At 38.4% G+C, this 14,726-nt stretch overlaps 1 protein-coding gene across 2 annotated transcripts in view; it reads right to left on the bottom strand.

Moving 5' to 3' along the window:
* Positions 1-3,788: 3,788 nt before the first annotated feature.
* HMGCLL1 (3-hydroxymethyl-3-methylglutaryl-CoA lyase like 1) overlaps positions 3,789-14,726 on the bottom strand; it is an 88,603-nt gene continuing 77,665 nt past the window's right edge. The window contains exons 8-10 of one of the 2 annotated variants that reach the window (XM_054819071.1): positions 13,331-13,456; positions 9,079-9,153; positions 3,789-7,872 (exon numbers count right to left, since the gene is read on the bottom strand). In XM_054819071.1, the coding sequence (XP_054675046.1) occupies positions 7,768-7,872; positions 9,079-9,153; positions 13,331-13,456 (306 nt within the window). In that variant the 3' untranslated portion in view covers positions 3,789-7,767. Of the gene's footprint in view, positions 9,154-13,330; positions 13,457-14,726 lie in introns of both variants that reach the window. The other variant, XM_054819072.1, reaches the window with a different exon arrangement.

A 14,726-nucleotide genomic window follows, 5' to 3' on the forward strand; every position in this document is an offset into this window, starting at 1 on the left:
GTCGCACATTTCCTACGTTTTTAGATGTACGTGACAATGGTATAAATGCTGTATCAGCATGAATCTGCCTAGCAGTGGTAATCTTCGAAACCCACCCCCCTGAGCTGAACTCATCTGGCAGAAAGGAAAAAAATCCATTCAGAAACATTTTAGAGAGCTGTTAAACAGTAGATATGGGGTAATTTTGTACGTCAGGTTCCCAAGTACCTAATGCCACGTTTGTTTGGCAGCACTCACAGGTAGGCTGCCTGTAGTTTGATGGTGGAGCACTTGGTTGGGTAGATCAGGATTACAACCATTTTCAGTATGAAAACTCTGACCATCTGAGCTAATGCTTCGACTCCAGTATGTTGTTGCTGAAAGTGGTTCTTCTTTCTCCTCCTTCAAGAAGAAAGGACCGATCCTTTACAATTCAGATACAGTAATTTTAGAAAGCATTTTGTGGTCTCATTGCCCTGTAGAGGTTATCCTCCCCCTCTACTCTGCCCTGGTGAGGCCACATCTGGAGTTCTGTGTCCAGTTCTGGGCTCCCCAGTTCAAGACAGACAGGGAACTACTGGAGAGAGTCCAGCGAAGGGCTGCGAGGATGATTAGGGGACTGGAGCATCTCTTGTATGAGGAAAGGCTGAGAGAGCTGGTCTGATTAGACAGGAAAAGAGAAGGCTGAGAGGGGATCTCATCAATACTTAAAAATATCTAAAGAGTGTGGGCCAAGAGGATGGTGCCAGACTGTTCTCAGTGGCGCCCAGTGACAAGACAAGGGGCAATGGGCACAAACTGGAGCACAGGCAGTTCCATCTCAACTTGAGGAAAAACTTCTTTACTTTGAGGCTGACAGAGCACTGGAACAGGCTGCCCAGAGAGGTTGTGGAGTCTCCTTCTCTGGAGATATGCAAAACCCATCTGGAGACGATCCTGTGCAATCTGCTCTAGGTGATCCTGCTTTAGCAGGGGGGTTGGACTAGATGATCTCCAGAGGTCCCTTCCAACCCCTACCAATCTGTGAATCTGTGATTCTGTGGAGAGAGCCACTTGCCACTTGCTTGGGGCTGAAGTGCCTACTTCTCGAGAGAGAAGTTACGACCCATCTCATCACCTGTCTTTGCTATTCATTGTCTCTAGTCAATACCCCAAATGCTTCATCCTCCCTGTGCACTGTCTGGGAGTCATGGTCCCTAACACACTACTCTGGATCCCACTTCCTGGCTGAGTTCTGCATTTCTCCCCGGAGCTGAGCTGTTTTGCTAGATTTAAGCTTCTATTTACTAGCAATTGGTTCTCTTTGTTGTATCTTCATAACAGACTGGTTCTGGTCAGCACAGGATAATGGACTGGCATTTCTTACACAACTGTTACCATAAGTAGCATATGTATTGTCTTGTTATGATAGCATCTGATGAATTAATTTTATTTTGAATTTGATTAATTTGAATTTTGTGTAAATTCCCACTAAACATAATTCACACAAGAAACAGCATCAGGAATGAAATACTGTTTCCACTAAATTCAGTTCCATTTTTGACCATGATTGATTCAAATCTAGGGCTAGAAACTTATGGTGTGAGCAGAAGAGCAGGAATCTCTGCTCTTCAGTGTGACTTTTGCTTCTGGCTTTGGTGCTTGTGAAACGATTCAGTGTGAAAGCAAAATCTTAGGTGTGCAATTCTATTGGGGAGAGATTAGAGCTGTTTAACAATTATTACAACATGCATTTCCTCTTTCTTTAGGATCTGCATAAAACCAAAAACTCATTCCTGTTTTGCAATCAAATACTATCTCATTGCTAAATCAGTCTTTGGACAAAAAAACCCCCCAAAAACCAAACAAAAAACCCCAACAAAAAACCCCAACCAAACAACTAACAGAAAAGTGGAAAGTTAGTTAAGTTTGTTAATCAAAATAATCTCCTATATCAGTCCAGAAATTTGCAGCATTTAGTTTACCTCCCATCATGTAGGTATTTTTAAAGTAGTATATTAATAATCTTACAACTGTAAAGAGGAAAATGTTCATTCTGAAAATACTGCTGAGAATATGTTCTCATCAGTGTTGGATGAAAACATTTCTTTATATAAAATATACTTATGAAGAGAACCCTGTGATGGTTTTCAATCTGACTTCAAAAAACAACGATGCGATGCTACCCCCTCTGTATCACAGAACTTGAAGAAACCCATTTACGTTCTGATTTAACTAAACCTCAGTCATAAAAACATCCTTTGTAGCTTTCTGTCATATAAACTTTTTGTTTTCTTATTATCTTATATTTAGATGCTAGGAAATCTCCTCATATATGTGCTTAGGCAGAGAGACAGACAGACACACACACACAAGTGTGTAAAATGTGTTTGAAGCAGAAGGTATGTGAGTTACTCTGAAAGACCGCGAGGTATTCAGTGGCTATCGTGTTGCTTCTGTAATTTTACAGGCTCTCTTCATTAGGGCTGACTTTAATGCTTAATAGAAAAGTACATTTCCTCCATTATACATGTAAAATGTATTATTTTGATTTATATTTCCTTGTGACACTGTATTTTGTCAATTGTATCTAGGCATTATGTATTAAATAAAGGAATTTCTGCTGGGATTATCTGTATTCAGGTGATCATTAGACTCTAACTGCTTCACGAACAGTTTTGTGATGGAAGAAGCAGTAGTACCTTTGTAACAGCCTCATCATTAAAATCTTTTCATCCTAAACGAGACATCGGCATCCAATTCCCAGCTGAGGAAAATTAAGTCTCACTCTGGGTACGGACATGGTGTTCATTCCCCTTCCATCAGAGCTAGGACATGGCAGAGTGAAGAAATGAAGACTGATTGGACTAGAGGGAGAAAGCACACATTTTAGCCTTACAACACCCTCATCTGAAAGGGGGCATACTGGGTTCCAGTTTTTTCTTTCAAGATTGTTTATGTAGTTTATCTAAAGATTGTTTTGAATTAAATGTGTCAAGTTTTTTGAGACAAATACGCAGGACTAGCTGTTCCTTATGCAGTATTTAAGCTACAAAGCTGTAAAGTCCAAGCCACTACTTCTCCTGTCTTGCCACAGTGAGTCTTGAATTCTTCAAAAGGAAGATTTTCCCCAGCTGTCTCACCTGTTTGTGAGGTGAGAGAATGGGCTGCTTGGAGAGACAGGCGGGGACTCAGCATTTTCAGGCTGTTGTGGGAATCGCATCCTGCTACTCTGAGCTAGAAGTCAGCTCAAGCTAGTAATATCAAAGAGGGATGGAAGCAGCACCACCATCCCCAAGACGGTGCCTTAAAAGAGTGAACACCGTTCAGTTCATTCAAAAAAATTACCGTGGGTGTCTTTCCACCAGGGAAAATACTTGGATTCAAGCTGGTGAAGATAACTGTCTGCACCTCATGTTGAGGCACTTCAACGGTAGCATGGGGTCAGGAATTTTACTGTTGACTTTTCCAAGTTCCCTGATCAACATACTAATGTTTCAGACCACATGCCGAAGTCATTCAGTCTCCCATGAAGTGTGTAGGGGGTCTTAGACATCACTTAGAGGGCACAGATTTCTACTCTGCAGTGGAATATCTGAAGTTAGATAATGCCTTATTGAATTTTTTGACTCCTACCCCCATTCCTGGCTGTAGCTTTTAATGTTTAGTTAGTGGAGGGAAGAAATGTTTCCCTAGTAACTTAGCAGAGATTTGTCAGCTATAAAAGCACACAGGAAAACTGATAAAAAGGTAATCCTAAGAAAATGCACTCCAAATGGATTACAAGGTAACAAAGTCAACACAGGCGTACACGTCAGAGTGACAGCTTGTATTTACTAATGCCGAATGTGTTAGCTGGTTTGTCAGAGCTGCTGAATCTGGCACAATACATGAGCATATCAGTTTCAATAAATACTGAGATAGATTTTATTTCAGCTTTAACACCACATATTGCAAAATTACAAATGCATTTAACTAAGAGGGTACATGACAGTTCCTTAACAAACATACCATCTCTTTGACATCAGTTTCAAAGGACTAAGTTGACTTTGGCTGTAGTCCTTCTGCCTGCTGTGCTATTGCAGCAACGAAGATCAACACTGCATTACAGCAGGACCATAGAGAAAAATAATCTTTAAAAATATAGCACAACAAAAGAAAAGCATTGATCAGCAAGTCAAGAACCGGAAAGCAAGTGTCTTTCATTTAGTTCTCCAGACTGATTCTTCTGTTTAGTCAGTTCTCTAGACATTTCACAATCAATAAAGAGAACTTAAGGCAGTCTGAGAAATCATACAGAAGTTCAGTGGCAGAGAATCCTCATTTTCAGGTATCACAGTAACTAAACAATATTTCCACCTTTTAAAAATAACTCTGTGAAAAAATAGGCAGATCTTCTACATTCACACTAGCTCTTTGGAAAAGTAGTATCTCGTTGCAACAGCACTGATCCCAAACATAGGAATTTTACCTCACAGACTTGCAGTCTTTATTTTGTGGCTCCTTATTACAGTAATACAAGTTTTATGAACTGAAATGATACTATTAAGAAAGGAAAATTAGCCAAAGCCTCACTGGACTTATTCACAAGACTAGAATATTCACTTCTTATTTCCATAAACATGAAAAAGAAACATTAAAGTTCTGGTCCAGAGCCAAGTTGCCCTAAACCATAAAAGTTTAAACTACAAAGCAAGCTGCTGCCGGAAGACATTAGCATTATCCGTGTATGGGATCCATGTCATTGCTGTCTTGTCAAAGGCACTGAAGAACAATTATACCCATAACTGATGGAACTGATCAACTTCTCCTCCACAAAAGCACACCAGTCATGCCTTTAGCGATTGCCAACAACATGGGAAAAACTACTATGAAAGTATTAAAATAAATTCCAGCAACATGACATTGGTCCGCTGTTGAACCTTCACGAGTTCAGACCAGGACTCAGACCAAAGGCTGCCCTGGGAACTCCAATTTACATACGCCAAGGCCCTGGCACAAGTAAGATACCTCTGTGTTCTGTGAGATCTCTGCAGTGACTTTGATACAGTAAGCTACAGAAGAAAGTCTCCAAAACAGAGAAGTAAATTTCTTGGTACATCTAACTGTCTCCGATAAGACTCAGAGAGGGCAGTCAGTAACTACTACTTCTCTCCTGCATGCTCTCAGAGTTTATGCTGCCCCCTTTTCAGTGTTCACAGAGGACCATCAGCAAAACAGAGAAGGAGACAGCATGTCCCTGTATTCCAACAGAGTGGTGATGATATTCAGCACTCTGTTGCTCTTTCTTGATACCTTTCAACAAATACATATATATATAATTTTTATAATGACATATTAATAGGAACACCAGCTCATGGAAGCCAAATACCTGGATGTAAGCTTTCAGCAGCCAGAGGGTTACTTCAGGGTGAAGTGACAGCAATGTACTCAGTGGGAGACACTGACAGGGACTAAAAGAGCAGGCACCACCAGTGGGTCACTCTGAATATAAGCATAAAGATTTAGAAGGTCAGAAGCACTGGAGAGCTGCAGCGCCATCACATCACTTACAGTTCTTGCCATGTTTTTGAAGGGATGTAGTCTCAACTGCTTTATTACGCGCTGAACTCAAAGCTGCCTGTGTGAGTGATGGCTACTGGATTAGCCCTTGATCTTAAGGGCAATGCCTGTTTTGTGAAGCCAAAGATTAGGTGTAAAAATGCTCCACACAGTCAAAATGATGCCAGCCCAGGAAAGCAGAGCAGCAGGACTTTACGTGCCTAACAGATTTTAGTAGCGAGAACATGAGATGCCTCAGGATTCCCAGTCACACTACAAGTAAAGAAGGATTTTGTGGGGATTGCTCACCTGGACCCACAGGCCTAAATTCATCCCAGGTGACACATTTGGCACATAAATGTTGGGTTTTTTTTTAATCTGGCTCTATGCTTCTTCCTCCCTCGTAACGATCTTGACAAACCATCCATTCGTCTGTAACCTCCACCCTGGATTACTATAACTCACTATATGGTTGAAGCTGAACGTGAGGGTAAAGCACGGGCTCCAGATGTGACTGCTCATCTTTTCCAATGCTCACATCATTACGGAATAACAGACCTCCATTTAAGGCTCTCCACAAGCTCCCAAGTAGTTTCTAAAACAGAACTAATAAAGAACCAAGGCATTTTAGGTTGTTCATCCCCGTGATTTCATAGGTACCCTGGTTTCAGTGCACAGGGACTGTTAAGAGCCTCGGAACTGCAAACTGGACAGCCCAGACGCTGAGAAGGCTCGGATACACTACGCATAGAGGCGTATCCGAAAACTCCTCCAGAGTGCTAGGGTCTCACAGTGCCAAAGTTAGCAATCCTTCATGGTAGTTAGGCAGAGAGACATCTAGAACTGTCGAAGAACTGAGCAGAGCTAGATCTTTTGTTCTATAGTCCAGGTTCTACATAGCTATTTTATTTAATGCAGAAGTTGTGGTAGTAGTGAAATGGCTCACTTCTTTTATCTAAGATGTCATAGTTAGTATACTTATCAAAAAAGTGGACAGTATCAGTTCATTTCCTAACTTCGCCCACAGCTGAAGCCCTCACCACCATCTTCAAGGAAAAAAAACCTCTTATCTGTTGCAGAGACATTTTTTTCTTGTGATCTTTCTGGTCTCAGGAATTTTGAATTCCATCCTACCCAGTGGCACAATTTCATCCAGATTTTCTAAAAAGTTCTGTATATAGCCAGATGGTTCGATCCACTGATTAGCATGCCAAAAAATGGGCATTTGAATCTCCTCAGGCTGAGTAGCAAGTTAATCTCAGATCAATTGTTCAGCCCAACATTCAAGCTATTATTTAAAAGGTGGTTTGCATCACCACTATTTTTTTTTCAAGAGGTGACTTTGCTTCCATTCTGTGAGAAGCTCAGTCCTGCTCAGGACGGTTAAACATGCTCACAGGCTCTTGGGTGGAAGAATACTCATCTCACCACATGAGAACTGCACACTTCAGCTCAAAATGAGCTAATTCTGTGCCTGCACAGAAGCAAACTAAAGAGGAAATTTTACTGTTAAACAGGAAAGTATTATAGTGTGGTTAGTTACCAAATGGCATCTGAATTAGGGAATCTTTAGGATGTCAATTCTGGCACCTCATTTAGGCTTAATCACTAATTATTAGACTAAGTACAACTGAAATACTGCTGCAGATTCCTCATTTCTTCTTGGATCTAATCCATTATGGGATTTTTAAATCTGTGAATGGTTCAAGACCCGGTTTTATTAAAGTTCGTGTTTTGATATATGAGCTGTGGTGGCTGCTAAATAACAAAGCCCCAGCCAAAACATGGGAAAATGAGGACAGAGCATTTTCTGTGGTGATCCAACTATCCATCCAGAGCAGGCCAAGTGAATCAGAGTGTTTGTGTCTTTAAGAGTACTTGAAAGTCTTCTCACTAGGTACGGCAGGAAGGGGTGCAATTTAGTATTTTGGATTGATGGGAAGATATTTCCTGCCTCACCTAAAAATATTTATTTGCTTATTCTTTGACTCTTACCGTGAAAAGAGTGAAACAATGTAGTTTATATTGGTTTTGACTATCATTACAGCATAAAGAGGATAGAGGTTTTATATCAAGTTTTTTAGCTTTGAGGTACCTGGCATGCAAAGTTTGACTTTGTTAAGCTGTGCCAATTCTAAACTACAGTACTGGCTAAAAGATCTCAGAAAAGGTTCACTCTGGAATTTCAAAGGCAAGCTGAGACTCAGCTGTATCTTGGCAGAGCTGAGTTCCAGACAAAAATGATTCAGCCTTTTCCTTCTTTACATGTTATCTTTCACTTTCTTTCATCTTACCTTTTTCCAACCTTTCATTCTGGAGGAAAATGGAGAATATGGAAAAAGATCCAGGGTTTTGGACTTTCATGGTAACAGCCTATTTTCAGAAAAAATCAAGGTTAAGTACACAGAGAATTACAGAAGGATCCTACACAACCAACCAGTAACAGTACTGATGTTTCAGACTCAAAAAATGACAATATTTTCATGGCACATTTGAACAATTTGCAGATAGGATAAGGCTCTTCTTTGAATTTGGCCATTATTAATCTAAAAATGACAATGCAGTTCACTGGCATCTTCCTGAACTAAGACATTGAAAAGTACAGTCTCACTATCAGTAGAGCACAAAGAAAAATTGTAAGTGGTTCCCCTCGTGTAAGCTAGTCCAGCAGAATACCATTATCCTCAAAAATTCTGACTTATAAGTGAGAATGTCAATTTATAGACTATAGAATAAAAAATAAAATTCTTCTACGAGACTTTGAACGACAATTTAGCCCCTTCTACACCTCTACTACCTTGAATGGTGGTGAAAACCTTGTCAATTTTTAACTGCTTCATATAATTAGGTTTTAATACAGTTGACGAAAAAAAGCAACTACAACAAATTTAACATATGTAACAAATAAGGAAATTTGCATTAGATTTGGAGGATCTGGCAGACTTCCATTCACCACAAAGTCTTGGAACAAGATAAAGTCATCAATATACTTAACAGATGTTAAACAAAACAGAAATAAAAAAGTGCTATTGCTAAAAAATTCTTATGGTGAATTCAGATTTGGCTCCATGTTCATAACACAACTGACTTGACAAATGAAAAGTAAAGATTCAGATAAATAAAACACATAATAGAATGGCCACACACAGTGTGGGATCTCATAAACTACTGCAAATATTTGTACTGTTCTAAAAGTCATCTTGATTAAAAATTAACTATATATTTGCTGCTTCTATTCAGTTTTCCTGAAAAGAACTAAAATTCAATTTAAAACATAGTAAAATGTCCTGACGTTTATACATTTTTCTCATCTGTAGGAGTGCCAAGCATAGGGTTCTGTACTACAGTCATATATGTCTTACTAACAAATCAGACAATTCTTGACAAGATAGTACAGTAGAGTAACTCTCCCCAAAATAAAAAGTTATATATGGGTTCTATTTTGGTTCTTTGCTGAAATGGTTTTCTTATATTTGTTTTCTTGATATAAATGTCCTTGGTCAAGGTAGATGACAAACGTAATTAAGCTGTGAGATCCATTTAATTGATAGTTCCAGTATTGAAGGAAACTTGTGCAACCTTTGAGTTTGTTTTCTTGTTCAAAGCTGTACAGATGAAGTTTCCAGCTTCCATCACTTTATAAAGATTTACTCCCTAAAAAAGAGGTGAAAAATGTTAAGAATAATAAATGCATATGTTGAAAGTTTTTTTGCTTCAGGGGCTAATTTTTGCAAACAAAGGGCCTGATTCATATCATAGGTCGGTAATGGAGATCAGTAGAGTTACGGTGATGTGCACAATAGTCACAGTTTCCAGTTGTTTGGAAGGTTCTACCGCTTTGAGGGTGATTTCTTATCCTAACAGCAGTGGACCGAATACTCTAGTAACATCTTTCAAACTCAAAAGAATCTGGGATAAAGAACTGGTATAACAACTTGAAGAAGCTGGAAGAAAAACATAGTGTCTAGATATGTGCTGTACTTATTTATCACCCATCACTAAGAAATTTCATGCTTATAAGTATCCCATTAACAGCTCAGGAAAATGGAAGAAACACACTTGTATTGAGAATTCAGTTCAGTGAGAAACGGGATCCTGCATTCTCTTGAATAAACATAATCTCCTTGAAGAAGTTCCTTTCAATGTAAAATTATAATTTATATTGCTAGCACAACTGAGGAAAAAAATTGCAGCTGCTTGATCTGCCCACGCTAAAAAAACGTTCCTTGAGCAATCAACTGTTTTTTAACTAACATAAGATACATATCAGTGCTGCTTGATTGCTAAAATGGAATCAGATCACTGATCAAAGAGGAAAAAATACTGCATTATTAGTCTCCTGGATTACTCATGTATAGTAAAAGTTTTAGAGTTAGATCATGTAAGTGATGTGCTTCTCCAAAAACTGGAATTTAGAAGCCAGTAAAGTTTCTGTAGAAGGGATGTGAAAGGGGACTTTGAACTATGAATACACTGAGCAGTCACATAAAACTCAGAGAAGTGTGTGACTCAACATTAAAGAGTACAAGATGTATTGCACCAGAAATATACTTTCATAACACTTATGGATCTATGCATTACAGTTCAGACCAAGACTTGATTTAGATACTTAATCCTTTAATTGGATCTAGCACTTATTTCCATGTTCTGCAGTAAACTTTAAAAAAGTAAAAGGATAGAAATTACTTCACAGAAATGTAATCAAAAACATTTTTAATTTGAAAAAAAAAATTGCTTCAAAGTTTCCAATCAGCTTTAGTATATAGCACCATCTAAAACATGTTGTCTAAAATATATTGTCTCATTTTGATACAGTTATAACAAGGGTGATTTCAGCTCATTCTGTTTATCCTTTATTGGTCATTACTTAGGCTTAGTTTGTAGAGTGCTATTGCACATGACGAAATCTAAAAAATTCTTAGAGCATCTGTGCTTTTTTACTAGGAAGAAATGAGAAACATACCACCATAGACATACGTGGTAGTTAGATTATGGAAGATGACAAAATAAACTCCCCGAACTATACAAAATTCACATTTTCAGCACTGTAACACTGCAAAATGTGCTAAGTGTTGATAAGAAATATATGTTCAAAGTTCATATTTATTAAATGGAATACAAGCATCTCTGCCTTTTACATTGTCTTCCTTAAGTAAGTGTTGTGAACCACAGGTGGGGATGGGGAAAGGGTAGTGACAGGTGTTTGTAAGGTTGGTGAGTCAAAATAGTCTGTCTTCAGAGAGATACTCAGAAATGTACTTAGGGGTACTTGGTAACCACTCCATATATCCAGAATTATTCCTTGACACCAAGGAATGAAACCATGAAACACAAAGACAAGTACCTCCAATAGTATCTATGAACTTGGATAAGTGCCTTAAGTTAGAAAAGTTTCTGCCAGAAGGCAAAGTCCTCTAACCCCCGTTGACTTCAGTTAATCAGTTCTCATTCAGCATTCATAAATACCAAGTCTATTATCTCTCTGAACTTTGGCTTTGGTGTCAGTAATGTGAGGCTAACAGTACTTACTTGCTTCTCAGAAAGGCTTATTGTTTGCCAAGCACAAGTATTATTACTGTAATTACATAGGAACCATATAGAAACTTTTTATAGAAAGTATATGTCTCCCTACAAAGCTTCATAAGCATTAATGATCTGTGTGATAATTACCTATCCATTACCATGGTACAACCAATAATCTCTTTGTAGACGGGCTCTGCTAGAAAATTATTTCACATTTAGACTGCTAGAGATTCATTTCACATGTCACTCCTTGGTTACATGTTCTGAAGAACAGTACAGAACAAGCATCAATTATTATTTTGATGTATCTAGTCAACCTGAACTCAACAATGTATGTTTAAATACTGTCTATCCTTTGGTTGACACTTTAAGTGCCTTCAGTCACAAAATGAAAGCTTTACTGCATAGCTGAGAGGAACATAAGAAAGTGTTTCTTGCAAATGGACAGCATTAGTAATTATAATTTCATTTTGTGCCATTATACGAAAAGGGACATATTAATAGACTTTTGTAACAATGATTTTACAGAATTGGCCATGGTACCAAAACGAACCAGCACTGCAAAGACCAAAGCTCATATATTAAGGTAATAATTTTGAGGCTCCGTGTTTCTTATCCAGTAAACCACTCTTTTCTTAATGGGCCAGAAAAGGGTCAAGGAGTAAAGCCTTGTGTTTTGCTATTGCATAATCTAATTTTTTTTAAAAAGGGAGAACTAAATGTTTGATGGTGAGATTCTTATCTCCATGGGATTTGATATCAACCTTTAGGACAAGCTAAATTCCTGTTTGGACACCAGATCACTAACAGATTAATAAGACTTACCAAGAAGCCTGAAACAAGGTATATTTCATTTTATCAGGCTATTTTTATTTCATTCATTCCTTTTGCTACAAGTCAGTTGGAAAAGTCAACGGGTATTTTGCTCAAGGAAAGACTATGCTGAAAGTCTAAGTCTAAGGTGCACAGCAATGTAAAGCGAAATGCACAAATTCTCCTCCTTATTCCAAAAAACTGTGGTGTTTCAAAAGAATAAACACCTTTTTCATGAAAAAAGCTACCCCAAAGCATGTATGAACAGTTCAAAACAGAGTCCACTTGTACAATAGACACTTCTGATTAAATCTTTTCTAAACAGGTATCTGATACCTACCCAGAGCTCCCCAAGAAGCACATGAAAGCAGATGAACATTACAGTGAACTCTGTAATGCACTAAATATGACGTAACAGTGCTGAGGGGATGTACAGTTCAGAAACAAGTTCCCTGATCCTTTTATGTCAAGGAACTCCGTCGGCATGCATGCCATACATGCAACCAACAGACAAGTAATAAATTCCCCAATAACTCAGATTGTTGTATTTCAGACATCAGGCTTACAGTTTCTTTCTGTAGTAGTTTGAATACAAACCACACACGTTGCAGCTTTGGCAGCTCTTTATATGTTCTCCTTTGAGCTTGACTTTCAAAGTCTATGTCTAACTTAAAGTCCTTGTATTGCTTGAGTTAGTACAAACTCATTATGCCACATTTCCAGAACAATGGAAAACCAAAGAGCACGTTCTTTGGAGAAGGCAGCATTACTAGGTTCCCAGGAATACAGAATAATTAACATGCCAATCAAGCCAGGGGTACTGTGTGCTCTTGAAGTGTGGATGCTCAGTGGAAAGGTTCATTAAAGCTCAGCTCAGTGCAGATAAGCTGCTTTGCCCTCTCCACCTAGAACAGGGCTGGAAATAAAAAGGACTGTGAAGCCTGCTAGCCAGTAACAGATTTTGTACAATTTTGAAATATATTAAGTGAATACCTGAGAAATAGCAATGTCCTGTGCTTGGGCTCCAAACACCACAATTTTTTTCTACTTTGAAGCCAGAAAATTTGGTAACAAATTAATAAGCGCTATGAAGCAAATCCAAAGCTCTGGGAAAAAAGCTGAGGTCCGCTCAGTCTTTCCACTGAAGAGCTGATCAGCCTTCTGGGGCAATGTCTACAGCAGTTATTTTTTTGTGATCACTGCAACAGAGCAATGACTCAAAGCAGTTGCTACTGAGCTTCTCATATGCCCAGGTGTGTGTGTGTGGGTTATTCAAATTCCTGTCAAATACGCAAAATACTCTAAATTGCTAGTGAAGACAACATCATTAATTTTATGTCTCAAGCCATGTTAAAGCACTGAGTTTGCAAATATGACTACTTGCTCCCAATATTTTATTGTACAGCACAAGTAATTGTCAGGCATGTATCTTATGTTTTCTAGAAAAATATTTTTCTTTTCCTTAAAGACTTAAGTAGAAAGTAAAAAATCTTACTGTATTGATCCCCAGACCATTAAGCATGTATATCACATCCTCTGTGGCTACATTTCCAGTAGCACCTTTTGCATAGGGACAACCACCCAGTCCTGCAACTGAAGAATCCACTACAGCAACTCCCATCTGGAAGATAACAACACAAAAATGCAACATCAGGGCAGAGTATTATTTATAATTAATCATAAATAGCAGGCTATACATGTTAGTTACCACGGATAGAATACATATTTCTCCACAAATGCATGTGTTTCTCAGAGGAAATTCCTTATAACGGTATTAGTTCTGACATCTTTACAAGGTAAGACCCTTCAAACACAGGATGTGGAACAGAGAACTGATGGTCCATTCCATGTGATTTTGGCAGACAAGATGATTGCTGTTCTATAGCCAAACCTGTCTTTTCTCTCTTTGTCTATCTACATGTTGGTTTTAAGTAGCCAGCACCTCTTCCTGCAAAGGCTTACATGCAACCAAATACAATCAATGTGTTTATTCAAATGTGTAATTTTAAGCACATGTATAAGTCTTTGCAAATTGGAAGTCTTAATATTAGCATCTGATTTACGTGTCATCCAAAAGATTTTGGGACATCTACCCTCTAAAATGTGTTTTATATTAATGGCTATTCTTCCACAAAAAACTTCCCTCCTAGCGTTTTCTCTCCTCTCATTTTCTTTTTCTTCCTCTTTATTAGCAATCATGAAACCACCATGTGAATAATTTTTTGTTCTTGTTTTAGAGGAAGACTACAAGGTATTTTCACCCAAATTGAACACGACAATGTAAGGAAGAATTAAATTTTGGCAGATCTGTTAAAAGATTTCATGAGTTTAAATGAATTGGAAATAAAAGTTTAAAGAACTTTATCCTGGTGAGTCTGACCCATTGTTTATCATATTCACCAGTCTAGAAGAAAACACAATCCCCAAAATAGCAAATTTCACAGCCTAGCACAGTCCTGAAGCAGCATGCAAAAGTCTAGTTTTTAAGAAGCTTGGAATAACTGAATAGCTTGGATATTCTGGAAGTTCTCCATAGACATAGGTTCCGATCTTTACTTTGAATGTTTTTTAAGGGAGTACTTGATGCACGGAAAAGCAATGAAGCTGGTGAAGGGTCTAGAGCACAAGTCTTATGAGGAGTGGTTGAGGGAACTGGGGTTGTTTAGCCTGGAGAAAAGGAGGCTGAGGGGAGACCTTATTGCTCTCCACAACTACCTGAAAGGAGGTAATAGCCAGGTGTTGGTCTCTTCTCCCAAGGAACAAGCAATAGAATGAGAGGAAATGGCCTCAGGTTGCACCAGGGGAGGTTTAGATTGGATATTAGGAAAAATTTCTTCACTGAAAGGGTTGTCAATCATTGGAACAGGCTGCCCAGGGAAGTGGTTGAATCA

This window comes from Grus americana, chromosome 3 (genome assembly GCF_028858705.1).
Source record: "Grus americana isolate bGruAme1 chromosome 3, bGruAme1.mat, whole genome shotgun sequence".
NCBI lineage: Eukaryota > Metazoa > Chordata > Aves > Gruiformes > Gruidae > Grus > Grus americana.